Raw genomic sequence first — 27,500 nt, 5'->3', positions numbered from 1 at the left:
ATCACTTATCAAATCTATCATTAAGTACCTGGTATAATTTTGTGTTACCAATAAAATTTGCTTTATATAATTTGGCCTCATATTCTGTTTTGTTATTATCATATATTCGCTAATATTGTTTGCAACTGTGGATGTAGACTATATATTGCATGTATATATAATCGCTTTAATATTTACTACGATATTCCCGGTTACAGTGAACACCTCTTATTAAAACTCTAGTTTGTTCATTTATGCAAACTTCTAAGTAATAGAATAGAATGAAAAACATAATATGAAAACGTCTCATTCTAATAGAAATAGGTTAGATTACTTAATGTTCACGATCAAATATTGTATTTTTGAGTATTCACTGGCTGCGTGTGATTACTCCTTGTATCAAAAAAGAGTATTTCGACTTAGATTAGTATTCTATCCATTTTGTGGTATGCAGATTTAGAACAGTGAAAACGAAAATGAGTTTTTGCAAGATTTGTAAGAGTATGACGAATGATCATTCAATGGACCACAGTCACTATAAAAAGAAAAACCTACAAAAATTGCAAAAATTACACAAAATGTTTCAGGATTGTTTAGCAAGAAGCTACATGCATTTTCTCTTCGCTGGTTTATGTTCCAAGAGCAACACGTTGGAAAAGCTGGTCGTAATTTCCCAGTTAATGTCAGAAAAATTTCAGAGTGTATTTCGGGAATCATGCTGAGAGATTACTAGTGTTTATTACATATTATAATAATTCACGAATAAAGAGGGGAAAAAGATATAAGAGGCACAACAAACTTACATATTAATCTACCTACACGTTTTACTCTAAAGATCGCGGAATCGATCCGAGAGAGAGTAGGCGATTGTTATTTTTTTCTATTGAATCCTACTGTATGTCTGCCTTCTTGAGAATTGTTCACTTTAGTGGTAGTTGGAAGAATATGGAGGCCCATTAAAGAATTACATACTGCTAGTAACGTTAATTCAATTACTTATAAATGATTTGAAGCTAATCTTCTCTATCACATTATTCTAAATAGCACAGGTATCTCTCTCTCTCTCTCTCTCTCTCTCTCTCTCTCTCTCTCTCTCTCTCTCTCTATCATCATCATCTCCTCTCATGCCTATTGGTGCAAGGGGCCTCGGTTAGATTTCGCCAGTCGTCTCTACCTTGGGCTTTTAATTCAATACTTCTCCATTCATCATCTCCTACTTCACACTTCATAGTCCTCAGCCGTGTAGGCCTGCGTCTTACAAATTTTCTAGTGCTTTTTGGAGCTCAGAAAAACATTTGGTGGACTGATCTCTCCTGAGGAGTGCGAAGAACATGCCTAAACCACCTTTATCAACCCCTCATCATGATCTCATACACATATGGTACTCGAGTAATCTCACTTAGAGTTTCATTTCTAATCCTGTCCTGGCATTTAACTCCCAATATCCTTCTGAGGGCTTTGTTCTCAAATTTTCCGAATCTTTTAGAGATATTTTCATTGTCATACATTGACTCGTGTCCTTATAATAACATCGGTCTCACAAAAGTGATGTATGGTCGGATTTTTACATGTAATTTCAGGCAATTTGATTTCCAAATTTTACTTAACCTAGCCATTGTCTGATTTTATTTTTTCCATCTTTCACTAAACTCTAATTCTAAAGACCCTATATTAAAGATAATAGTTCCTTAATACTTAAATGATTTTACCTTATTAATCCTTTCTCCTTCCAATGATATTTCATCTTCCATTGCATACCCCGTTCTCATCATGTCTGTCTTTCTTTTGTTCATCTTCAGCGCAACCTTGTGTGAGATTTCATGCATTCTGGTAAACAAGCATTGCAATTCCAATGGTGTTCTGCTAACGAGGACACCATCATCAGCATACTCTAGGTCTGCTATACTCCTATCACCAATCCAGTCCAATCCTTCTCCATCATCTCAGACTGTTCTACGCATTACAAAATCCATGAGGAGGATAAACATCATAGATTGTGGAGGATTTATTTTTACTTAATTTTTATTTTTTGTTTTTGCCAAATCCAGAGAGAGAGAGAGAGAGAGAGAGAGAGAGAGAGAGAGAGAGAGAGAGAGAGAGAGAGAGAATTTCATTTGCTTTAGTTTTGCTAGATCGCGTGAGAGTGTGTGTTTGTGTGTGTGTTTGTGTGTTTGTGTGTTTGCGTGTCCGCGGTGCGCGCCGAAGAGCAAGTGGTAGTTAGAGAATGATTGTTTGTGGTGAGAAAGACTGTTGGTACAAATGAGATTGTTTGTTTACATTTTTAGTAAGGTTACGACAGTGGTGAATGTTTCGGAGCGAATGCTTTTTTTGATTGACTGCGTCCTGAGTCAGTTGTGTGAACGCTGGAATTATTATTTTTCTTTACCAGCGAGGAAGTGATTTTTGATTTTCTGAGTAAGTACAGTTTTTAAATATAAAACTTACCCGCTGGTTATATAAAAGAGCTGAAGTCCCTGACGCCAGGGCAGAAAATTCAAATCTCGCGCTATCGAAGATACGCCAGGTGTACCAACCGCACCCTAGCGGTAGAACAGGTGGAACTACACACCAACTCCAGTTCTTCTCTCTGCCGTCATAGCTGACTGACATACAGAAGTTCGCTCTCGTGTTTTTTACTCTCTTGGGAAGTTGTTTGGTGATGTACAACGTTCTTTTTTGAGTTTAAGCTATCGTTGATTAATTTTCCTTGGTTCTTATCTTGAAATCTTTTTGTTTGAGATTTTCTTTATTGTTTTTTCCCTTACTTTTTGCTTGTCGGTCTCTCACGTTAATTTTAAAATGGCCGACTCCTCCCCTGCTCAGCGTAGGTGTGTTAGTGAGGGTTGTCGTACACGACTTCCTAATGGATCTATTGATCCTCATTCTATTTGTGTAAAATGTAGGGGTAAATTTTGTTCATTAGATGATAGGTGTAATGAGTGTCTTTCCTTAACTAATGATGATTTTGTTACTTACGATCGTTATGTTAGGAGATTAGAGAGAGATAGAGTTAGGCGTAGTTCTTCCCGATCTGTGGATAGAACCTTACCTAATTTACCTGTTCCTAATCCTGTTCCTTTCCCTGTGGTGGTAGATCAGGAACCTACTATGAAGGACATGTTTACTGCTATTTTGTCTCTTGGTGAGAAAGTTGAGTCCTTAGCAGCCGATAGAAATACTATCTTTTCAGAGTTAAAGGTATTGAAAAACTGTGATCCTATCGGAACTGTGGAAAGTGTTTCAGTGTCTGATGTGGTACCGAAGAATCGTGACTCTCTCGGTGTTGTGACAAGTGTTGATAATGTGGTTAGTGTTGCGGAAGGTGCGTCGACACGAGTGTCTGATGTGGTACCGAAGAATCGTGACTCTCTCGGTGTTGTGACAAGTGTTGATAATGTGTTTAGTGTTGCGGAGGGTGCGTCGGCACGATCTTGTCGTTCACCTAGCCTTAGACCTCTTTCGAGCTCTCGAACCCATGGGAGAAGTAATGTCGAACGGCTTAAGGGAACGAGAAGCATCATCAATCGTGCAGACGTCCCCTCGAACGTTCCTGTTGCCGTAGCTCAGGTCGTTCACCCTCATCGTAGGAAAGGTGAGGTTCATACGTTATCCCCGTCTTCCGATGAAGGGTCGGGGAGTGAGATCTGGCGGCGAGCGTCGAGACCGCTTAAACGCTCCCATGTTGATTCACAGCGTCGGGAATCGCCTGTGCGGCCAGGATGTAGTTCTTGGGGTTCACCGGAACGTTTCCGTTCTCCCAGCGCTTGCACTCCGGCCAAACGTTCAGATCACCGTGTTCGTGCGGATATGATTCCTTCCGATTCGGACCTTGTAACTATTCATGCACCTCCTCTTCCATCGGATTGGCTTTCTTCCCCTGAAATGCGTGGTGACATTAGTGCGAATCTTCCTTCTAGGAGTTCTGTTGATCCGAAATGGACTGCGCTTTTGTCTATGAAGGAACAACTCTCGTCGTTGATGGATTCTTATCAACCAGGTGTTGGCGTTGTGTCTGGGCGTTCGATGTCAGACCAGTTATCGCACAAACGTTCGATGGTATATGGCCTTGACGAGTTATCACTTAGACGGTCTCCCATTCACAGTGTTCAACGCCAGGTTGATTTTGATGAGTCGCGTCAGAGAGTTTTGGTTGACCAGTTTGCGTTTTCTGGTCGCGGGGAAGAGCATCGGCGTCGACAAGTGGACGAGACGCGGCAACAATTTGAAGTAGTGGATCGCCCGCGGCAACAACTTTTGGACGCGGCGCGTCAAAACATTGGTTTACAGCGGCGACATCCTGACTACTTTGATCGTTCGCAGCAACAATCCTCGGACTTTACGCGACCTCGCGGCGATCTTCAACAGTTACCTTCTGATTTCAAGCGTTCTTCTGTTCAACAACAGTCGAATTCTAAGCGGTCTAAGCAGTTGTTGGTTGAGGATGATCGTCTACATGTCCGTGTTTCGCATCAATCTACTTCTACTTCTCCCCACCAAATTGACTCAGATGTTGGCCTTGACAGGCAGTCCCATCCAGACGTTGTTCCTTCGGTTCAGGCTGCGGCTGTTGCTGCACTGCCAGAAGACGAACCAGAGGAAAAGTCGGATGAGGATAATCCTATTGAGGAAGTCTCTGAGAATGAGGAGGAGAAGCATTATCAGCATGCTGTGGACCTTCGCAAGTTTATGCTTATTCTGACTGGAATTTTCCCGGATTCTTTTACCCCTGTGGCCCCTCGTTCTCCGCCTTCTGAATTCATCTTAGGTAAAGCTACTAAGGTTCCAGTTTACACCAAGATGGTTCTTTCTCGATCTTCTAAGCGGGCCTTGAAGTTAATGGGTTCTTGGTTGGACTCCAAGAAAGCTTTTGGCAAGACGGCCTTTGCCTTTCCTCCCGCTAGGTTAGCCTCTAAATCTAGTGTGTGGTATGAGACTGGTGAAGTGTTGGGCTTGAGTTTTCCTTCTTCTGCACAAGGGGATTTTTCAAGTTTGGTAGATGCTTCTCGTCGTCTTGCCTTAAGGAAGACGAAGATTTGGTGGTCCATTCCAGAGTTCGACCATTTGCTTAAAGGTCTTTTCAGGGCCTTCGAAGTTTTTAATTTTTTGGACTGGGCTTTGGGGGCTTTGAGTAAGAGGGTCTCTGATATGACGGAAACGGACACTAGTGGTTTGGTTCATTTGATGTCCTGCTTGGACAAAGGTGTGAGAGATGGCTCCAACGAACTTGCTGCTTTGTTTACAGCTGGAATTCTCAAGAAAAGGGCCACGATGTGCTCCTTCCTCTCCGCAGGAGTGTCTCCCTATCAGAAGACAGGCCTTCTTTTCGCACCTTTGTCTAATTCTTTATTTCCTCAGGAATTAGTGGGCGAGGTGGCTACTGCTCTCACTCAGAAGGCCACACATGACTTAGTTACTCATTCGACTAGGAAAGTTTTGCCTCCGTCATTCTCCTCTCGAAAACCTAAGGAATCTTCTTCTGGGTTTCGTCCTCAGTCCTTTCGTGGGAAGCCCTCTGGAAGAGGCTCTTTTAAACCAGAAGGAAGGAAACCTAGAGGCAGAGGGGGCAAGTCCGGCCGAGGTAAAGTCTGACTGCCCTCTCCTTCAGACAGCAGTGGGGGCCAGGTTGACTCACTTTTGGGAGGCTTGGGAGAGGAATGGAGCGGACCCCTGGTCCGTCCAGGTGTTAAAAGAAGGCTACAAGATCCCCTTCCTGACCAATCCTCCTTTAGTCACAGATCCAGTGGATCTTTCGCCCAAATACAGAGAGGGTCCCAAGAAACAAGCCATGCTTCTACAGATGTCTCTTTTATTAGAGAAACGAGCAATAGAGGAAGTGCAAGATGTTACGTCTCCGGGGTTTTACAACCGCCTTTTTCTAGTACCCAAGAGTTCCGGGGGGTGGAGACCGGTTCTGGACGTAAGTGTGCTCAATGGTTACGTCCAAAACTCGACGTTCACCATGGAGACTCAGAAAACAGTTCTGGCAGCTGTGAGGAAGGACGATTGGATGGTCTCTTTAGATCTTCAGGATGCCTATTTCCACCTTCCGATTCATCCCAGCTGCAGACGTTATCTGAGGTTCATGGACGGAAACAAGGTCTTCCAGTTCAGGGCTCTTTGTTTCGGACTCTGCACGGCTCCTCTATTGTTCACCAAGATCATGCTGAACGTGGCAAGCATGCTGCATTCGAGGGGAATCAGGGCCTCTCTGTATCTGGACGATTGGCTGATAAGAGCCTCCTCAGCCGATTGTTGTTTGAAGGACCTCAAGATGACTTTGGATCTCTCCAGAGAACTGGGTCTCCTGGTGAGCTCGAAAAAATCACAACTCATTCCATCCCAGGAGATTCTTTATTTGGGGATGGAGATTCACAGTCGGAGTTTTCGGGCTTTTCCGTCGTCGGTGAGAATCCAAGCAGCCCTCCTAAAAGTACAAACGTTCCTGAAGAGAGATCTTTGCTCCGTCAGAGATTGGATGAGTCTTCTGGGGACTCTCTCGTCGTTAGAGAAGTTTGTGACCCTGGGGAAGTTGTTCTTGCGTCCTCTTCAGTTTCATCTCAACCGCCATTGGAAGAAAGGGGACAGCCTCGACAGGGATTGCATTCCCATCTCGACTTCCATCAAGTCTCATCTTCAATGGTGGAACAACGAGCCCAGACTGAAAGAAGGCTTGTCTTTACTTCAGAGGAACCCAAACCTCGTGTTGTGTTGCGACGCCTCCAACTCGGGGTGGGGAGCCACTCTAGAGAAGCAGGAACTTTCGGGGACTTGGACGGTGGAGCAAACCTCTCTCCACATCAATCAAAAAGAGCTTTTAGCTATTCATCTGGCTCTCATCGGCTTCGAAAAGCAGATCAGGGGCAAGGTAGTCCAAGTCAATTCGGACAGCACGACAGCTCTGGCCTATATTGCGAAACAAGGCGGGACCCACTCTTGGCCTCTGTTCGAGATTGCAAGACTGCTCCTCATCTGGGCGGAGGAAAGGAAGGTGACTCTTTTGACGCGGTTCATCCAGGGAGTCAACAATGTGAGCGCAGACAGACTCAGCAGGAAAGGTCAGGTTCTCTCCACAGAATGGATTCTGCTCCCGGACATCTGCAAGAGTCTGTGGCGGTTATGGGGTCGACCTCTCGTGGATCTCTTTGCCACCGCGAAGACCAAACGACTAGAGTGTTACTGCTCTCCGGTTCCAGATCCCGAAGCTTTTCACATAGACGCTTTTCTGATGAACTGGTCACACATGGAGGTTTATGCCTTTCCTCCGTTCAAGATCCTTTACAAAGTGATTCAGAAGTTCGTTTCACACGAGGAGACCAGAATGACACTGATAGCTCCGTTCTGGCCGTCAAGGAGCTGGTTTCCAGAGGTACTGGAATGGATGGTGGATGTCCCGAGAAGCCTTCCCATGAGACTCGATCTTCTCAGACAACCTCACTTGGCCCGAAATCATCAAAACCTCCGAGCTCTACGTCTGACTGCCTTCAGACTATCGAAAAACTCGCTAGAGCTAGAGGATTTTCGAAGAAGGCAGCCAAGGCAATTGCAAGGGCAAGAAGGTCTTCAACCATCAAGGTGTATCAGTCCAAGTGGGAGTTGTTCAGGGAATGGTGTAGAACTAACGCGATTTCCTCTTCCAGTACATCGCTTTCCCAAATAGCAGATTTTTTCTTGGACCTTAAAACTAAGCATAACTTCTCGTCATCAACTATTAAAGGTTACAGGAGTATGTTGGCGACGGTTTTTCGACACGGGAACCTAGACCTTTCTGATAATAAGGATCTACGAGATTTACTTAGGTCTTTTGATACGACCAAGAAGATTCAAACGGCTCCCATCGCCTGGAATTTGGATGTTGTCCTTAAATTTCTCATGAGTGACAGATTTGAGCCTTTACACTCGGCTTCATTTAAGGACTTAACCTTGAAAACCCTTTTTCTAGTTACCCTCGCCACTGCGAAAAGAGTTAGTGAAGTTCACGCTTTAAACAAGAACATTGGTTTTCGGAATGGGAAAGCCATTTGTTCTTTGCAACTGGGGTTTCTGGCCAAGAACGAAAACCCTTCTCGACCATGGCCCAAATCCTTCGAGATTTCTAACCTTTCGGATTTGGCTGGCGATGAATTGGAAAGGGTTCTCTGTCCAGTTAGAGCTCTACGGTGTTATGTGAACAGAACTAAGAATCTGAGAGGTAACTCAGACGCTCTGTGGTGTGCAGTTCGGAAACCCTCGATGCCCATGTCCAAGAATGCCTTGTCTTTTTTCGTTAGATTGTTGATTCGAGAAGCTCATGCTCAGTGTGATGAGTCGGATCAGAGGCTCCTCAAAGTCAAGACACATGAAGTCAGAGCGGTAGCGACTTCAGTGGCCTTTAAACAGAACCGTTCTCTGCAAAGTCTGATGGATACAACATTTTGGAGAAGTAAGTCTGTTTTTGCATCCCATTATTTGAAGAATGTTCAGACTCGCTATGAGGACCTTTTTACGTTGGGTCCTTTTATAGCTGCTAATGCGATAGTAGGTGAATGATCTACCACTACGTTCCCTTTTTTCCTAATACCCCTTTTCTATCTCTTGGAACTCGTTTGTTATGGTTGTTTGTGGAGATTGGGCGTGAGTCTTCCGCAATCTTTGATTTGGCTAGGTGGTCAATTTGTTCCTTGAGTGCACCCGGAACAAGGGTATTGGTTGAGGTCCTGTCATGTTATAGGTGTTTGTACCGTTTGACAGCTCCTAGAGATTTTCAGCCCGAGTGGATTACTGGATCTCTTAAGGATAGCGGACGAAATGAGGCAGAGTATCATTGCTGTCAGCTTCCTTATCAGGTGAGAACTGCTTAAGTTTATTGTATGTAACCCTTAAGTGAATTTTCTGTATGTAGCTGTCTCTGACCCGCCACCAAGGGGTGTCAATCAGCTCTTTTATATAACCAGCGGGTAAGTTTTATATTTAAAAATGATATTTTCATTATAAAATAAATTTTTGAATATACTTACCCGCTGGTTATATAAATTTAACACCCTCCCTCCTCCCCTCTAGAGACTACCTATGGTATGGCTATGAGGCATGGAAGAACTGGAGTTGGTGTGTAGTTCCACCTGTTCTACCGCTAGGGTGCGGTTGGTACACCTGGCGTATCTTCGATAGCGCGAGATTTGAATTTTCTGCCCTGGCGTCAGGGACTTCAGCTCTTTTATATAACCAGCGGGTAAGTATATTCAAAAATTTATTTTATAATGAAAATATCATTTTGTTTATCTTTGCTTGTCGTGATTGTGAATGATAGGAACAATTTATTATTTATCTTTGATTATAGTGCGATAGTTCAGTTAGCTAGAAGTGTTCGTAAGTGTTTTTCTTTTTTTATTTTTGGCAGGCCGTGATTCCTCCTTTGGAGAGACTTAAATTTTTTCGAATGCTGAGATATAGTTGATGACCTGGCCTGTGATTGATTTTGGTATTAAGACTGCTCTTTGGATTGACGATTGTTGATGACCGGCCCGTTTACTTCCGATTGATGATGATGATGATGATGGTGGTGCTAATAATAACCACGACCCCAATCAGGGAAGTAGTTGTGGCGAATTGCCACCCAATGAACTGCTAAACACAGAGTTGTGTGGCGTAAAGACAGTCCGGCTTGTGTGTGGCGACCGTGTTGGTGTACCATAATATCTATACAAGAAATTCATATATATATTTATTTTTGGTGTTGGTGTGTGGTATAAGTTAAGTTTGTTAGGATTTTTTGCGTTTATTTGAATGGTATTTATAGTATATATAGTGTTAAGTTTTGATTAGTTTTAAGTGTTTATTTTGATTGCTTATAGTTTGATTTATTATAGTTTAAGAAATATAGTTTTAAGGATATGTTTTGTTTAAATTTTCCTTCTGTCCAAGAGTCCAGTTGATAAAGTAAGGGGAAAGTTTGTGTTGTGGGACCATTGTCAGTAGGTGTGATTCAGGGTGTGGGGCTTGTTCTTGCAACATCCCGCCACATTATTTTGGCGCCCGAACAGGGACTGCCGAGGAGGGATAGAAGCTGGACTGTTGGACGAAGGACGGAATTAGGATTAAGGTTGATGAAAAATGGAGGAGCAATTAAGGGTTTTGAGGGAGGAATTGCGGCTGAGTAAGGAGCGTGAGGAGAGGTTGCTAGTAGAGAATGAGAGGTTGAACTGGGAGAATGCGGCGATGCAGAAGGAGCTTAGGGAATTAAAGGGAACTGTAGAGAAAGTGGAAGAATGTTTTGAGATGAGGATGAAAGAGAATGAGGAACGAATGGAGAACCGATTGGAAGATATGATGGGGCAAGTCATGGGGATGATGAAAACTATAATGGGTGAAGGTGCAGTCGGAGGAGTGTCCTCAGCTTCGGGGAATGGGTTGGTAGTGGAAGAGAAGGTTAAGGTAGGTGATAATGGGAAAGGAAGTGATAGTGATAGTAGTAATAGTGATGGTGATATTGAAGATAAGGGAATTAGGCATAGTAAGGATGAACAGAAAGGTGAGAGGAAAGATGAAAGGAAAGGTAAAAGTGATGTGAAGAAAGGGAAGAAAAAGTATCAGGCTGATAGCAAGGACGATCGTGAATGGGTGAAAGTGGTAAGTAAGAAAAAGGGTAAGAAAGGAATGGTTAAGGATAGGAATTTAAGTGTGGAAGTGGATTCATTGTATTCAAATGAGGAAGAAGGTAACAGGGGAGTAGGCAGTGATGATAGCAGTGAGAATGAACGTGATGAGTGTAAGACTGTGTTTATGAGAGAGGTACCTCGGTGTGAAAGGTTCAATGAGCATAGCAGTAGGGATGTATATGATTTTTTCAAGGAGTATGAGAGGTATTGTCAGGATAAGTATGGTGATAGTAAAAGAGTTTGGGCTAGGGAGTTAGGAGAATATTTGACTGGGTATTTGTTGACGATGTATGGAGTGATAATGAGTGTAGGGGACGTTGATTATGAAAGTGTGAAAAAGAGAATAATTGAGCAGGTAAAACGTATAAAAGGGAGTGTTAAGTATAAGCGTAAGAATGATTTTGATGAAGCACGGATGAATGCAGGAGAAGCGATATCGATGTATGTATGTAGGTTGGAAACTTTAGCTAGGAAGAAGTATGGGGATGAAGGTATAAATGAGAATAAGGAGTTAATGAGGAAGTTTTTGGCTACTGTACCCGAGAATGTTGCTGAGTTTGTTAATTTGAAACGGAAGGAGAAAATGAGGTGGACGAAAGAAAGATTGACATGGGATGATATTTTAGAGATAGTTGAGGATTACGAGTTGGATAGGTGTATGAAAGAAAGTAAATCTGTGAGTGTAAGAACTGGAATGGAGGAAAGTGTGCCAGAATTTGTTAGTTTTAGAGATGCTGTTATGAGAGGACCGATGAGGGTAGCTGATAGTGTAGTAGATAGGAGTGTTAGGGCGAGTAATGTGGGAATACCTCTAAGGACAAATGAAGGGTTTAGGCATGGGAATCAAGTTTGGAGGGATAGGAGTGCTAGTGCGCCGCAAGATAGGTCAGGTAGTTGTATCCGTGAAGAGAAGTGTTATAGATGTGGGAAAGTAGGACATAAGAAGAATGAATGTAGATGGGCTCTTGGTGCTTGTTTTGGATGTGCTGAGGTAGGGCATAGAATTAGCGAGTGCAAGAAAGAGAAAGGGGTAAAATGTTATCGGTGTGGTATGACAGGGCACATAGCGAGTGGATGTCGGAGTAATCGTACAAATGTGATTTGCGGTAATTGTGGTAAGGATGGTCATTATGCTAGAATGTGCAAAGAGCCACGGGGTAAGTGTACTGAATGTGGTGCAGATGGGCATGTAGCTAGGGTATGTAGGAAGAAGGGAGTAAATCAGCCAGGATGTTCGGGAAACTAGAGTGTAAGAGGGTTCAGCTGGGTGAGTCCTTGAGTGTGTGCGGAGTGAATGTGATGCATGTTCGTGAAGGTTTACTACATGAAGACGTGATGGGCAAAAGAGCTTATGACTGCATGAGTGCAAAAGTAAATTTTAATGGAATAGAGCTAGTTGGTCTGATTGATACTGGTTGTGGTGTCAATTTAATGTTTAGGAATGCATGCGATAAGGTAAGGGATGTGTGTGAATTTAGGGGGTGTAAAGGTGAAGTGAAAGGTATCGGTAATTTAAGTATGTCTGTGCAAGGAAAGTTACGTGAAAATGTTATGATTGGGGGGCTGATGATGGAAGATAATGATTTTTATGTGGTTGAGGGAGTAAATGACAAATACGATGTGTTGTTAGGTTATAACTTCTTGAAAAAATGCGGTATGATTGTACATCCTAGTGTAAATATGATAGAGATGAAAGTTAAGGGTAAATTTTGTGGGGAATTTTATTTGAATGAAGATGGTAGTGTATGTACGAAGGTATGGAAAGGTGTGCCGTTAATAGCAAAAGAAGGTGTTAAATTGTCAAAAGATGCGAGTGAGGTTGTCAGTGTAAAAGTTGCATGGCCGAATAGTCTGGGAATTGCCAATAGTGACAATTGTGAATATGTAGTGGAAGGTTCGGAAGCAAGTAATTTGGTGAAAGCAAGTGTGCATGTGTATGATGGTATTTTGAATTTGCAGGAGCCGAAGGTGTATGTGAGCTTGTTGCCGACTGTAAGGAGGAAGAGAATACGGGGTATACGTGAGGGTGATTGCATGGGATGTATGTATACGTTGGTCAATGTAGAGGATGAAAGGTATGTTAAATTGAGACATGTTATGACGGGTAAGATAAAGCAGGATGACGATTGAGACTATGAAAGTTTGAAAGAAAGAATTAATGTAGATGAGAATATAAGTGAGGGAGAAAAGGAACAATTGTATAGGATGTTATGGGATAGACGGAGAGTTTTGAGTCGCGGTGACGAGGATTGTGGGGGATCAAAGCTGCCTGAATTTAAGATAGTTCTTAGTAATGATACCCCCATATATCAGCGTCCCCGACATTTTTCTCCGCCTATTGCCAGAGAAATAGAAGAGCAGTGCCAGGAGTTAGAGCAAATGGGTGTAATAGAAAGGAGTGAGAGTGCTTGGAATAGCCCTATTGTACCTGTAAGAAAGCCGGATGGAAGTTTACGTATGTGTATTGATTATAGGAAGGTGAATGAAGTAACTGTTAAAGAACGTTTCCCAATGAATGTAGTGTCTGACTGTGTGTATAAGATGCATGGTATGAAAGTTTTTACAAAGTTAGATTTAGTTAGGGGCTATTACCAGATGCCTCTGGCAGAAGGGAGCAGGCCCATTACAGCATTTTCGAGTAGCAATTGTCATTATCAGTTTAAGAGGTTAAGTTTTGGCCTTGCTAATGCGCCTGCTGCCTTCCAGAGGGCGATGAATGTAGTTTTGGCTGGGTTTGATAGACAGAAGGTGACTGTTTTTATTGATGATATTTTGATTGCTAGTGAGACTGTTGAGGAACACATGCAGTTGCTTGAAGCAGTATTAGAACGGTTGATAGAAGTTGGTGTGAAAGTTAAGCTTGAAAAGTGTACATGGTTGGCCGGGGAGGTGGAATTTCTTGGGCATGTGGTGAGTGAATCGGGTATAAGGAAGAGTCAAAAGTTTGTGAGTAAGGTGAGAGAGTTTCCACGTCCTCATACGGTGCGTGAGTTGAGAGGTTTTCTTGGGTTAATTGAATTTGGTCGGAAGTTTGTCAGAGATTGTTCGGGAATAGGGAAGCCTTTGAATGAGTGGACAGGTAAGAGAAATAGTACGAGACTGAAATGGGATGAGCGTATGATTGAAGCATTTGAAAACTTGAAAGAAGAGGCTGCGAGAGACGTCACTTTGGCTTTTCCCGATTATAGTGAACATGCGAGTATGCTAGAGTTATATACGGATGCTAGTGGGATTAGTATGGGTGGTTGCTTGGTTCAAATGCAAAGAATAAACGGAGATGAACAGTTGAGAGTGATAGCGTATGTAAGTAAAGCATTTAATAAGGCTGAGCGAAAGTATTCCACGATTGAAAGGGAGTTGGCTGCGATAAGGTTTTGCGTGAAAGCGTTGAAGGTATTTTTGTATGGTGTGAAATTTATTGTGCGTACTGACCATCAGCCCCTAGTGTACATGATTAGGAAAGAGTCTGTGAATGCTAGAGTTGCGAGGACAATAGAGGATTTGAATGAATTTGACTTTAAGCTAGAATATGTACCTGGGAGTAAGAACGTGATAGCAGATGCGATGTCAAGAATGCATGGTAAGATAGAAGAGAGTAGCGAGAATGATAGTAATTTTGAAAGGTTGCCGGAAGATTTAATGGTGGTACAAAGTTTTGAAGGGGATGACATGGTGTATAAATGTATTTTGTGTGGGTTAAATAAGGTTAAATTGAAGGGTTTGAATAGGGATATACCTGCTAGTATAGATGAGCTTAGAATGAGTGTTAGGAATGAAGTATCGAAAGAAATGGCATATAAGGAGGAGGATAGTATGCTTGAGGGTGAATTGTTATCAAAAGTATTGTTGGTAGTAAGTATGTTATATGGTGTCACTGTTTATTTGTATTTTGGGTGGAATCGTCCGATGCAGTACCGAGCAAATAAAGAGATTGAAAGGGAGTATATATTGAGGTTACAATGTATTGAAAGATGTTGCAAGTTGTTGAGTAAGAAGGAGGATTGTCCGAGTGACTTGAATCCGAGTGGTATGAGCATGGGAGATAGCGAAGATGACCATGGGTGTGATAAGGATGACCCTATTGATAGGAGAGTAAACATTTGTATGCATGGTGTAAAAGGAAGAATGATGACGTATGTGTGTATAAATGAGAATGAATACTGTAGTTTAATTGATACAGGTGCGCAAGTGTCATTAGTGAATATGTCTGTTATGAAGGAAATAGAGCGGTACAATTGGGAAGTGAAACGGCAATGTACGAGTGTGAGAATTCATGGGATAGGTAAAGGAAGTTTGCTAGTTTGGGAAGAAGTGCGTTTGAAAGTAAAACTGGGAAGTATGGAGGTGGAACATAATTTTATTGTAATGGGAGAGAATGAGATGCCTAGTTGTTTTTTGATAGGAATTGACTTTTTAAGATTGCATGATTTATCAGTTGATATTGGTAGTGGTTTGCTTCTGAAGAATGGATGTGAAGTAGTTGTGATAGAAGATAATAGTGTATTTATGGCGAATTTTGTTGGCATGGTTAATATTACGAGGAGTGAGGATGATCTACTGACTAAAGAGGAGGTGGAAGAAATGCACGATGAATGTGAGGAAATTAAAAGGTTACGTGAATGTATGTTGAATAGTATTGAGGTAGAAGAATGGCCGTCTGATTTAGAGGTGTATAAGAAAGTTAGTAAGAGACTTATTGTGTGTAAGAATATTGTTTATTTTCTACATAAAGGAATGGATGAAGATATATATGTTCCTGTGTTTCCAATGCATGCAGCAGTAAGTATGTGTATGTTAGTGCATGACAGATATGGGCATATGGGAAAGAATAAATTATGGGAATGCATGCGTGAGAGATTGTTTACACCTGGGTTGAGTCAGATATGTAAGGATGTAGCGACTACGTGTGAAGATTGCCAGAAAGGGAAGTATCAGAGAGTGCATGCTAATCTGCCTGTTTTGAGATTACATATGAAAGAACCATTTGAGATGTTTGTGATTGATTGTGTTTCGTTGCCTATGACTGCGAGAAGACATGTGGGAATGATTGTTATGGTTGATCACATGAGTAAATTTACCTATGCAATACCCATCAAGGATAAACGGAGTGAGACTGTTGCAAGAATGGTTGGTCAAGTGATGTTGCCGATGTGTGTGTGTAAGCCTGTGAGAATGTTAAGTGATAATGGCCCTGAGTTTGTTGGATGGGAGTTTGAGCAGATGTTAAGAGAATGGGGTATTGAACATGTGTATTCGACTCCTTATATGCCAAGTGCGAATGGGTTGGCTGAAAGGACTGTAAGAACATTAACTGAAATTTTGCGAATGATGAGTACATGTGATAATGATTGGGATTTGTATGTTGGTAGAGCGTTATGGGCTTACAATGCAACAGTGCATAAGAGTACGGGTATGTCTCCATGTAAGTTTGTGTTAAATTTTGAAAAGATAATAAGACCGAGGTTGGGTGTGTCGGAGGATGATAGAGATGTGTGGAGGAAAGCAAATAAGAGGTTTGAAAGCTTAAACGTTGGTGAGAGAGTGATGAAAGAAGTAATTGAAAAGGGTAGAATGAATGTAAATAAGATGCATGATAAATTTGAAGGTCCCTATGAGGTGTTAGAAGTTGGTTCGAGTGGATTAAGTTACGTTTTGGGTAAGTTGTGTGTGGGTGGTATTGTGGAAAAAATTAGGGCCCACCACAACCAGTTGCGTAAATGGAAAGAGGTACCCGAGTATATCCAAGAGAATGGGATGAGTAAATGGTTGAAAAGGAACAAGGGTGAACCTAGTATGTATGAGGACTTAGGTCTGGAAGGTAAACAGTTGGTGTTAGTAGAATATAAGAAAAGGAAGGATACAAGAGCTTTAAGTAAAGATGAAAGAAGGGGAAATTTTATAAGTAAAAGTGAGAATAGAAATAAGTATGACAAGGGTGTAAATGTGCAAGTATGTATGGAAGATAAATGTGTTAATACAGATGAATCATGGCTGAGTATGAATGATACCTATAGTGTGTGTGGCTTTTCCTTAGGTGGTGTAAAAGAAAGGATGACGAATGTGAGAGTGAGAGATAGGAGAATGATTAGTAGTATGAATGAATCTTTTGCTAAAGTTGAGAATGTTTTTGATGAAATGGATGAAGTTTACAGAAATGAGTGTAATTATAGGGCCAGATGAGAACGAGGTAGATATGATTGTACATGATATATTAGATGATAGGGATTTAGATAGGAATAGTGTTAATGTAGCGAATGATTGTGATAAGGAAGAAGTGAATGAGAGAGTATATGGAGGCCCAGTTACTCAGAGTAGAGGTCCCGTTCCCGACTGCGACTGGGTTATGAAAAAAATAATGTAAGTGTTGTGCGAGAAGGATTTGGCAAAGTAAGGGGGGAGGAATGTGGAGGATTTATTTTTACTTTATTTTTATTTTTTGTTTTTGCCAAATCCAGAGAGAGAGAGAGAGAGAGAGAGAGAGAGAGAGAGAGAGAGAGAGAGAGAGAGAGAGAGAGAGAGAATTTCATTTGCTTTAGTTTTGCTAGATCGCGCGAGAGTGTGTGTTTGTGTGTTTGTGTGTGTGTTTGTGTGTGTGTTTGTGTGTTTGTGTATTTGTGTGTCCGCGGTGCGTGCCGAAGAGCAAGTGGTAGTTAGAGAATGATTGTTTGTGGTGAGAAAGACTGTTGGTACAAATGAGATTGTTTGTTTACATTTTTAGTAAGGTTACGACAGTGGTGAATGTTTCGGAGCGAATGCTTTTTTTGATTGACTGCGTCCTGAGTCAGTTGTGTGAACGCTGGAATTATTATTTTTCTTTACCAGCGAGGAAGTGATTTTTGATTTTCTGAGTAAGTACAGTTTTGTTTATCTTTGCTTGTCGTGATTGTGAATGATAGGAACAATTTATTATTTATCTTTGATTATAGTGCGATAGTTCAGTTAGCTAGAAGTGTTCGTAAGTGTTTTTCTTTTTTTATTTTTGGCAGGCCGTGATTCCTCCTTTGGAGAGACTTAAATTTTTTCGAATGCTGAGATATAGTTGATGACCTGGCCTGTGATTGATTTTGGTATTAAGACTGCTCTTTGGATTGACGATTGTTGATGACCGGCCCGTTTACTTCCGATTGATGATGATGATGATGATGGTGGTGCTAATAATAACCACGACCCCAATCAGGGAAGTAGTTGTGACGAATTGTCACCCAATGAACTGCTAAACACAGAGTTGTGTGCCGTAAAGACAGTCCGGCTTGTGTGTGGCGACCGTGTTGGTGTACCATAATATCTATACAAGAAATTCATATATATATTTATTTTTGGTGTTGGTGTGTGGTATAAGTTAAGTTTGTTAGGATTTTTTGCGTTTATTTGAATGGTATTTATAGTATATATAGTGTTAAGTTTTGATTAGTTTTAAGTGTTTATTTTGATTGCTTATAGTTTGATTTATTTTAGTTTAAGAAATGTAGTTTTAAGGATATGTTTTGTTTAAATTTTCCTTCTGTCCAAGAGTCCAGTTGATAAAGTAAGGGGAAAGTTTGTGTTGTGGGACCATTGTCAGTAGGTGTGATTCAGGGTGTGGGGCTTGTTCTTGCAACATTCCGCCACAAGATGACAACACATTCCCTTGAAGTACTCCGTTGTTCACTGGAAATTCATTTGATAAGACTCCATTAACATTAACTGTGTACTTGCTATGTTCATGAACTGACTTAATAAAATTTACATATTGAAGAGAAATTCCATAATAACGCAAGACTCTCCCCAAAATGGGTCGGTGCACACTATGAAAGGCTTTTTCATAGTCCACAAACGCCATCAAAAGGGATTTCTATATTTTACGCATTGCTGTACAACATATTTCATTATGAAAATCTGGTGAGTGCAACTTCTATCTTTTCTAGATCCATATATATATATATATATATATATATATATATATATATATATATATATATATATATATATATACACATACATATATATATATATATATATATATATATATATATATATATATATATATATATATATATATACATATATATATATATATATATATATATATATATATATATATATATATATATATATATATATATATATATTTATATATTCTTGGAGGAATTACTTGGACGACCTCCACTTCGACAAAAATTACCACATATTTATTAAAAAGTTCACTGGAAGAGAAAAAAGTATATTTATTGCAACTCCTATTGTACTTAATAATGAAGTAAGGTCGTGAAAAGCTGTGAATTTTAGACCAATTACGTAGGTCACACAGTTTCACCTAATTTATTCTCGTTAAGCTAATTAATTGATTGATTGCAGGTTAGCGTTACAGAGTCGTATCGCTTGGGAAATTATATCAAAATGATGCAGTTGTTGAGAACTCACTCTTCCCTGTTTTCCCTTCATTATTGGGGATTGTAGTTAATCCACAAACCTAGTTTAATGACACTTTTTTATAGAAAAAAATAAAACTGGATCGGGTACCCATTTTAGGAAAAATTATTCTTTTTGAGATCCGCATTCTTTTATATTTCCTTTTTTCATGTAAAAATACCAATTTAGGATAAGTTTACACGAATGATCTATAAAAATTAGTTCGATTCTTTGCCACTTTATAAAATAATGAAGTTGTATTCGTGCACAGGAAATTTATTTACCGCTTTAATTGAGGCACATTGGCCTGCAGTATCTAGTAGAATTCATACCTTCGCTTTTGCATGAAATCGATATATTCATATAATGGAACAAAGTCTAACGCTATCAACGCAATCTCACTTGCTCTACGCTATTGAATGCCAAACAGTGGGCAGTCCTTACAAGGCTATTCATGTCTTGTTTCCGTCTGTTTTCTCCGAACTGTATTTTGAATTTTTTATTTGCCCCTTACATTCGTCCGTCCAGAAGCTTTTCAGCAGTACAACAAAGCATTCCTTCCCCTTTCAGACTATTGTATTTGGAAAGGGACTTTGGAACGTAAGATTGAAAGTTTTGAAAGCTATATCGCAGTTCATTGCAAATATTTTTCTTCTATTTAATATATGGAATTTTCCCGCAAGATTAAAAGTTTTGTAATCGTTTCCAAAGAACGTTTCTATCAATTCCTAAAATTATTCGTAAATATCACCGATCAATTCATTTATCGATTACGGATATTATCTTTGAAATAGATAGAAGGATATCACTAATCAATTACAGGATTCTATATAAATCAAGGAAATAGGAATAAGAAAATTTAACATTAGAAAATATAAATAGATTTGAGAACTCTGTTCCCGAAGCGATTGCTTTTTAGGCATTTACTTAGCCTTCATGAGAGTCAGGATTCTTCTTTCATACTTAGAATCCGAAAATTTTAGTGAATAGTATCTAGTGTTTTTACAAAAAAATAAGTATATATCTAATTTATAACCCTTCTTTTATGTAGGTATCTGATTGTCATTGTGAAGCCGTTGGCCACTGGGCGGTAACAATTGCAACACCTTTCAATATGCAGTCAAGTCGAGAACCGTCATTAGAAATTGTAATATCAATCATCAAAGGAGATCTCTCTCTCTCTCTCTCTCTCTCTCTCTCTCTCTCTCTCTCTCTCTCTCTCTCTCTCTCTCTCTCTCTCTCTCTCTCTCGTGTCATCTACTACAAACAATATTAAGCAACATATCAAAATCGTGTTGAAACATTGAATTTCTGCTTTAATATACAGGAAAACAAACAAAAAGGTTTATCAAATGTTTTCAAGGCTACCAAAATCAGCCCTCTCCTCACTAATTTCTTCCTTATTAAGTTTAAGCCGAATTATGAAAGGAATTAGGCCCATTATTATATGGAGGTAGTAGAAAAATAAAATATCGACTTCTTTCTTTGATCCTAGATATATATCATCGTTCCCCCATTCTTCTTCTTAGAATTCCTTGACGAGAAAGATATGAAAAAAAGGGCATCCACGTCAAAACTGAAAATGCTTTAGATATGCAACAACGGTTACATGGTAGTAAAATCAGTTCCACAACCTTATTGTTCGTAGAGAAAGTCATGCAAACCAACAGAATGGCAAAAGACGAAATGAGCAAGCCTTTTTTTTTTGGCATAAGTTTGTATTCCGTTTCAGTGCGCAGATGATCTCATTTGGTTCTTAGCATTTGATTACCATTTTGGATGTCTCCAGGCATAAAGCTGAATTACATTCGATCCCTATCTGAACAAAGGGTCTGTACAGTGACATAAGACGGGCACACACTGAAACTTTGTCATTGCTGTAATTAGGTTGGATGAGCTTATGCATTATTTATGGTCTGATAACATAAGAAGCTGAGAAGAGCCACTTCGATTTCTAAAAAAAAAAAAAAAAAAAAAAAAAAAAAAAAAAAAAAAAAAAAAAAAAGGTAAGTCACTATTCAGGAAAGTATCATAAGTATATTGAATTATATGTGATATATATTTTAACTCAATTTATCAATTTTGTTTACTTTATGTTGAACCCTGATGAGAGCAAAATAAGTCTATTTCAGTTTTTTTAAGAGAAAATTCAAATTCTATATCGAGAAAGTTGGGGTCTGGTTACTCTCTATCTCCCGTAAGAGGAATATTGCTGTCATTGCACCTTTCTTTGTGTAATGTAGGTATTATCTAGAGGTCTATTTAGCTTCCATTCGTCCCCTATCAGAAACTTTAACTGTTTTAATACTATCCCTCCATTCGTCAACGTTCTTTTTAAAATAGCGCTGAATGGCATTTCCTATCTCAGTGCTTCGCGTAAGACCTAAATTATATAATACAGTTTAATCTAATCTACTATCACTATGTTCGTCTTTTGTTTTCATTCTTGTTCTCCGTTCTCTCTGGTTTAGTCTTCAATTCAAAGAAATGAATGGCCTTTGCGGCCCCAGTGCTTGCTTAAAGCGTAAATTCCATAAACCAAACCAAACCAGTTCTCTCTCTCTCTCTCTCTCTCTCTCTCTCTCTCTCTCTCTCTCTCTCTCTCTCTCTCTCTCTCTCTCTCTCACAGGGATTTTATAATATCATGAGTTTAACTATCATGTTTTAACACAAAATCAGAATGACGTGGTTCATAGACACCGGTTCCAACAGGAGATGCACAAGGTAATAAGGCCGTGCAGATTGACCGGAGATAATCAGCCAATGTTGGGCGTTTATTAACATCAGAGATGCTGGAATGAAGAAGGAAGCCTCATCTAGGACCATGGGAGTCAATGTTAAAACAATAACTAAATGGATAAATCAATTTGATGGCGAGGTTAGTGTCGTCGCCCGTCCAGGAAGTGGTCAACCAAGGATTGTCCAAACTGTGATGGAAAGGTCACAGTCATCAGTTGTTGGCCTAACTCAGGAACTGGATCCACCTTGTACTCTCGAGATTACAAGACGCTAACTTAATGAAAACGATTTTTAATGTTATATCCATGCTAGAAAAGAAAATATAAAGACATTAAGGCTGCACAACTAGAACTTGCAAGAAGATTGATTGATTTAAAGTTTTCAGGCAACTTGCAAGAAGATACACCCAGGATATACTGTATATGATCAAAACTTTTGGAATTCTGTAATCTGGACTGACAAGAAGTCTTTTCAAACAACAACAACAAAGTGTCATATATGTTGGTGATCAATTAACACCAGATTTACTCCCCAAAAATTTCATTTTAAAAAGAAACGGGTGTAAGAGTGTGAGTTTCCGGAGTTGGATATCTCTTGTGGGACTAGGAGACTTGACGATGATACATGGCATCCTGGAATATATATAGATAATTGAAGCAATTATTTTATCTATTCGTGCAATAGAAATACCTGCCCCAAATCCAATTAATTTCATTAATGATAAACGCTACAGCCACACAACTCACATAGTCAGGGGTTGGTTTCAAGAACATCCGGAGATTATTGTCATTGACAGGCGAAGTGAAGCTTGCGACATATTGTAAAAATCTAGTATTTCTTTAGCATTATCATTTAAGATGATAACTTTTGAAATAAAAATCCCAATGTTGAAACTTAAGGAAAACTAAATCCTTCATATCATAGATCTTTTAAAAATAGAGTATTTTAAAAGGTTTATAACACTAGCCACAATTAAGCGATATAACCTCTTTAAGTGTTCAAATATGGTGCAGTGCACCAATTATACTGGAGCTAGGACAATTCGCCGTAAACAAATTTGCCGTAGAACAATTGATTGTAAGACTTTTCGCCGTAAGAAAACTTGCCGTACGGATATTTCGCTGCAAGGACATTTCGCCGTAAAATGTATATTTTAGTTTTTAGCTTATTTCTTTTAGAGATCAATGTAACTATATTCATATAGTTATCTTCAAGTATATTTATCAGTTTTCATTGATTTTCATGTATCAGTTTAATTATAATTATATATAAGAAAAGGATAAAAAAAAAATGAAGACCACACACTTTATTTAAAAAGTTTTCTAAAAAAAAAGAAAAACTTCTAAGCTTAAAATCATGTAAGTTCATATCAATTGCTCGTAAATAATGTTGTTTTGTATTTTGATCATAACCTCTGACAATACTTAGTATGCGCTTATAAACCTTTTTGTATTGTTTCTTGACTGTTGTTTCACCTCTTTCTGCATCGATTATCTTTTTTTTAGAAAGATATTCTACATTTTTAAATACATTGATGAGTTTCCATAAATTTGGATGCGTATTGGTCACAGATGCTGGAAGCTCATTATGGAACCCTTCTACTCCATTGATGGTATTAGCCAGCTGATCTAGGGCTTTTTGATAAACATTCCAAAGTTCAATAGGAAAAGTTGGAGAAACTGCGACGACGAGGTCCCCACCCTCTCACTCCCCCAATATAATGAGTTTCAAAATATGCAACTAGTTCTTGTGGTAAGTCACCGCCATCAACCAACTGTATGAATGCATCAATGATGTTTGAAGGCGGTATGAATGCAAGTGCCATAAGGCACTTTACTTTTGTATTAAAAGCACACTCCCTTTGATATCGAACCTTATCTGTCACTTTTCTGTAAACATTCTTACAGAAATGAAAATAACAGCCTGTTACATTTGCAGAAGGGAAAATGTAAGAAAAACTTAAACTAGCTGGTTCGAAATCAATCATTAGATTTTCAGGTTCTAGGGACTCGAGTAAATCTTTAACCTTTTGAAAAAACGTATTGTAAGATTCCTTAGGCAAACATCACACGAAGAGACGCGTCAACGGCAAGGCAGAGACGCGTCAGACGATGACGCGATGCTGACGATTGTCTGCACACGATGCGTCTTCAAAGCGTACTACACGAAACTGCGCCACAAGATGAGGAAAAAGTGCCACTAGTATCAGGCAAGATGTCAAGCGAGGAGGAAGATTACCTAGCCAATTATTTTCTAAAGCCTCAAGCTGCTCTACCATGGCAATACAATTATTGTATTGATGGTGTATGAGAGAGAGAGAGAGAGAGAGAGAGAGAGAGAGAGAGAGAGAGAGAGAGAGAGAGAGAGAATAGAGAATAATAAGAATAGAGAGAAATTTAATCAAAAGTAAAGACAACTAGAGAGTTATTACCATTACTAAAGAAAATTGATGAAAAAATAAAGAAATAGATAAATAAAAATGTTTACTACTATTATTATTATCATTCTTCTTCTTCTTCTTATTATTATTATTATTATTATCATTATTATTATTATTATTATTATGAAGTACGTGTGTGTGATTTTCAACTTCATATAAATGATATAAAGGATAAAACTTTATCGACTTTTTACTAACCTTTCCAATTCATCTCCTTTGCCACTTCACTCCATGCTTTCTCAGTTATGTCCTTTCTGGAATATTCCGCACAAGAAAAGTCGTAAAGACATGAATGCTTTTCAATTTTTTCTAAAAAAGCAGCTGCTTCACCACTCATCCTGTCAAGTTGCTGCAGGCTTGACGGCTGCTTGACGACTGGAGGCCGCCAGGGGTGTACGCCATGCGTCATGCGCAGTCGATGCTGCGCCGCAGACGCGCTGCAGACGCTTCGTGGGTACAGCTCTATTAAAAAAGCATTGCTGTCGTCAACAATGCGTCACGTATGCAACAATTGTCTCTGCCTTGCCGCTGACGCGTCGCTTCGTGTGATGTTTGCCTTAGTCTTATTCGGAAGGAGACCGTAAACTCGTGGGATGCATGCATGTCCTACGTGGAGCATATAACTGATAGAAGATTTCAGGACAAACCTTAAATGTTCCATCGCATGCCCAATTTGTATGTCTTTCTAGATCGTGTAACCCTGCAATCGTACCAAAGATCAACATTTTGTTTTCATCTTCCATTCCACTATCATTAAGTAAAAAATCTTTCTCCCTTCTATAAACACGCAAATTCTTCGGGAATTACATAACCGATTCTTGTTCTTGTAATAGGAGGGGGCCTTTTCTTCTTTTTGTGTCCATCTTCTTATGTTTCTTGACCAATTTGAAGTTGATGGTATAAGAGAGTGTCCTGCATTTTCTAATTCCTCGCATGCAACACCAATCAATGATCTTGAAGCTAGCTGGGATTTCCGTGCATTTTCTTTCATATGTGCAATTGTTTTTTGAATTTTATATTTGCTTGGGTTCGCTGGATGGGTATGCTCACTTACAGTTTTTCAGAGTGAAATCTCTTCAATATTCCGTCTTGTATGTACTCTTGCTTCGCAGTTTGTTTCAACACACTTTCAATAAACCTTGCCTTCATATTCTCTTTCTTGCCTGTAAATGAAGTTGGAATCATCTACGAGCTTATCACAACCTCTGTTGCTTTTGATAGTGTACGGCATCGTAGGGGTTTAAGTTTCAACTGATAAAAGTAAATAATACAAAGGTTTAAGATGAAAAAAAAAATATGGTAAACTACCGAATTTATAATGACCTCATTTAAACATTTAACGACGGGTGTCAAAATTCATAACGACCCTTCTCTCTCTCTCTCTCTCTCTCTCTCTCTCTCTCTCTCTCTCTCTCTCTCTCTCTCTCTCTCTCTCTTCATTCTTTTTTTTTCAATATATACATGACAAAGCATATACACTTTACGGCGAAATGTCCTTGCGGAAAAATCTTCACACGGCAATTTTTCTTACGGCAAAATGTCTTACAATCAATTGTCCTACGGCAAATTATTTTTTACGGCAAATTGTCCGGTCTCCAATTATACTATATGCTCCAAAGACAGAGAACTGTTATATTCAACACCCAATGGATCACGCCGCTTCCTTCTTAAAGATATTTGTGCGCTGACCGACTATGGCCAATACTCAACCTACTGAATATATTCCTCCCAAGAGGTTGAAAAAAAAAAACGGTTATCCTATATATATCACGTCCTCTGTTCAACTCTTTGTAGGCCTTCCTTTACGTTAACCTTATAGTGCCACTGCATTATATTGTCTTTAACTTAGCTATTGAAGTCAATTTCTTCCACATAATCTACATTAACTTTTTCGACATTTCTACATATCTCCCCACTTCACTTTTCCGTATTTACCTAGCTTATAATGTCAATAGTTGTAACCTATTTTCTTTCCATTAGATTCAACATCCAGTAATTTTCTCTTACTTTGGAGACAAAGGAATTTCAAGTATTTCCTGAATTTTTCCAAAGATCCTACTATTGTATTTGCTTCATCTATTCCTACTCATCTATTTCCGTCTCTTATTACCATTCCCCTTCATTTCCTAATTACATATATTAACATTATTCCCTCTTCTTATCACCCATAACAGCGATCAATCATTCATCGCTATGATTTCTTTTACTCTCATAATCTTACTCCTGGTGAATTTTACTTTCAAGTTCGTTCTAACCCCGATCGCTATTAAATCATCTGCAAGCGTCAAATATTCCAGATTTCGTTCACTATACATTTGTTATTCCACAATTCCATCATTCATTATTCTGTATCTGAATACTACTTTTATTTCTTAAAAAAGCTACGGAATAGCCTGGGAGACATAACCTAGCGTAAGTTACTTGAACCCTCTGTTTACGACAGATTTTTGTAAAAAAAAACTGAAAGTCAGTTGGAAGGAAATTCATAATTGAATTTTAAGTACAATGCTCCTTGTCTCCATTAAAAGAAAAGAAATATTTAAAACGTATCTTTTCTTACTAGACAAACAACTTGTTCAATGTGAAATAAAACACCTAATATCTAAGTTATTAAGATAGTAAAAAATTTCTCATAACAGTAAAACAAGGAAACCTTAATAAAAAATGCCCCGTCATTATAGGAATCAACCCTTTTCTCATTTTCTATTGGGTATTTGCTGGGTGTTATCAAATTTAGTAGACGGGTCTACAGGCACAGGGACCTAACATGTACTTTCTCTTAAATGCTGAAAAAAAAAATCGTTATATTTAAAAAACATCGTCTCCGTCACTTCTCTACCTGTTTTTCGGATATGAACATATGCATACTAGTTTTAATTCTATATCCTGTTATGTTACGATTATCTGATAATAAATCATAGAGTTACCTGCGCACAGCTTCCGTCTGACGTAACACAAACTTGCTTATATAATAACAAGAAAATCGTCTGAATTATGTCACGACTAATTTTTCTTTTTTTTACGGAAATAAAGATTGAAGATACACAGACTCACGCACACCTATATATATATATATATATATATATATATATATATATATATATATATATATATATATATATACTGTATATATATATATATATATATATATATATATATATATATATATATATATATATATATATATATATACTATATATATATATATATATATATATATATATATATATATATATATATATATATATATATATACAGTGTATATATATATATATATATATATATATATATATATATATATATATATATATATATATACTGTA

At 38.9% G+C, this 27,500-nt stretch overlaps 3 protein-coding genes across 3 annotated transcripts in view; all 3 read left to right on the top strand.

Moving 5' to 3' along the window:
• The window catches only part of LOC137643977 (glutamate receptor 1-like), a 1,817,173-nt gene that overhangs the window by 698,822 nt on the left and 1,090,851 nt on the right, over window positions 1-27,500 (top strand). The gene's annotated exons all lie outside the window — the stretch shown is intronic.
• On the top strand, window positions 2,125-12,712 carry LOC137643612 (uncharacterized protein PF3D7_1120000-like). Its single transcript, XM_068376328.1, has 2 exons — window positions 2,125-2,394; window positions 9,353-12,712. Exon 2 carries the CDS (start codon window positions 10,066-10,068, stop codon window positions 11,854-11,856), a length of 1,791 nt encoding a protein of 596 aa, XP_068232429.1. The 5' UTR covers window positions 2,125-2,394; window positions 9,353-10,065; the 3' UTR covers window positions 11,857-12,712.
• On the top strand, window positions 14,423-17,792 carry LOC137643611 (uncharacterized). Its single transcript, XM_068376326.1, has 2 exons — window positions 14,423-17,458; window positions 17,597-17,792. The coding sequence occupies exon 1, from the start codon at window positions 14,424-14,426 to the stop codon at window positions 16,788-16,790; it is 2,367 nt and encodes a 788-aa protein (XP_068232427.1). The 5' UTR covers window position 14,423; the 3' UTR covers window positions 16,791-17,458; window positions 17,597-17,792.

Source organism: Palaemon carinicauda, chromosome 7 (assembly GCF_036898095.1).
Source record: "Palaemon carinicauda isolate YSFRI2023 chromosome 7, ASM3689809v2, whole genome shotgun sequence".
NCBI lineage: Eukaryota > Metazoa > Arthropoda > Malacostraca > Decapoda > Palaemonidae > Palaemon > Palaemon carinicauda.
Note: the sequence above shows the minus strand (reverse complement) of the source record. Positions and strands in the feature narration are given on the sequence as shown.

What these genes read in the sequence shown, in the direction of transcription:
- LOC137643612 (XM_068376328.1), top strand. Translation starts at nt 10,066, where the DNA reads ATGGAGGAGCAATTAAGGGTTTTGAGGGAGGAATTGCGGCTGAGTAAG.
- LOC137643611 (XM_068376326.1), top strand. Translation starts at nt 14,424, where the DNA reads ATGCTTGAGGGTGAATTGTTATCAAAAGTATTGTTGGTAGTAAGTATG.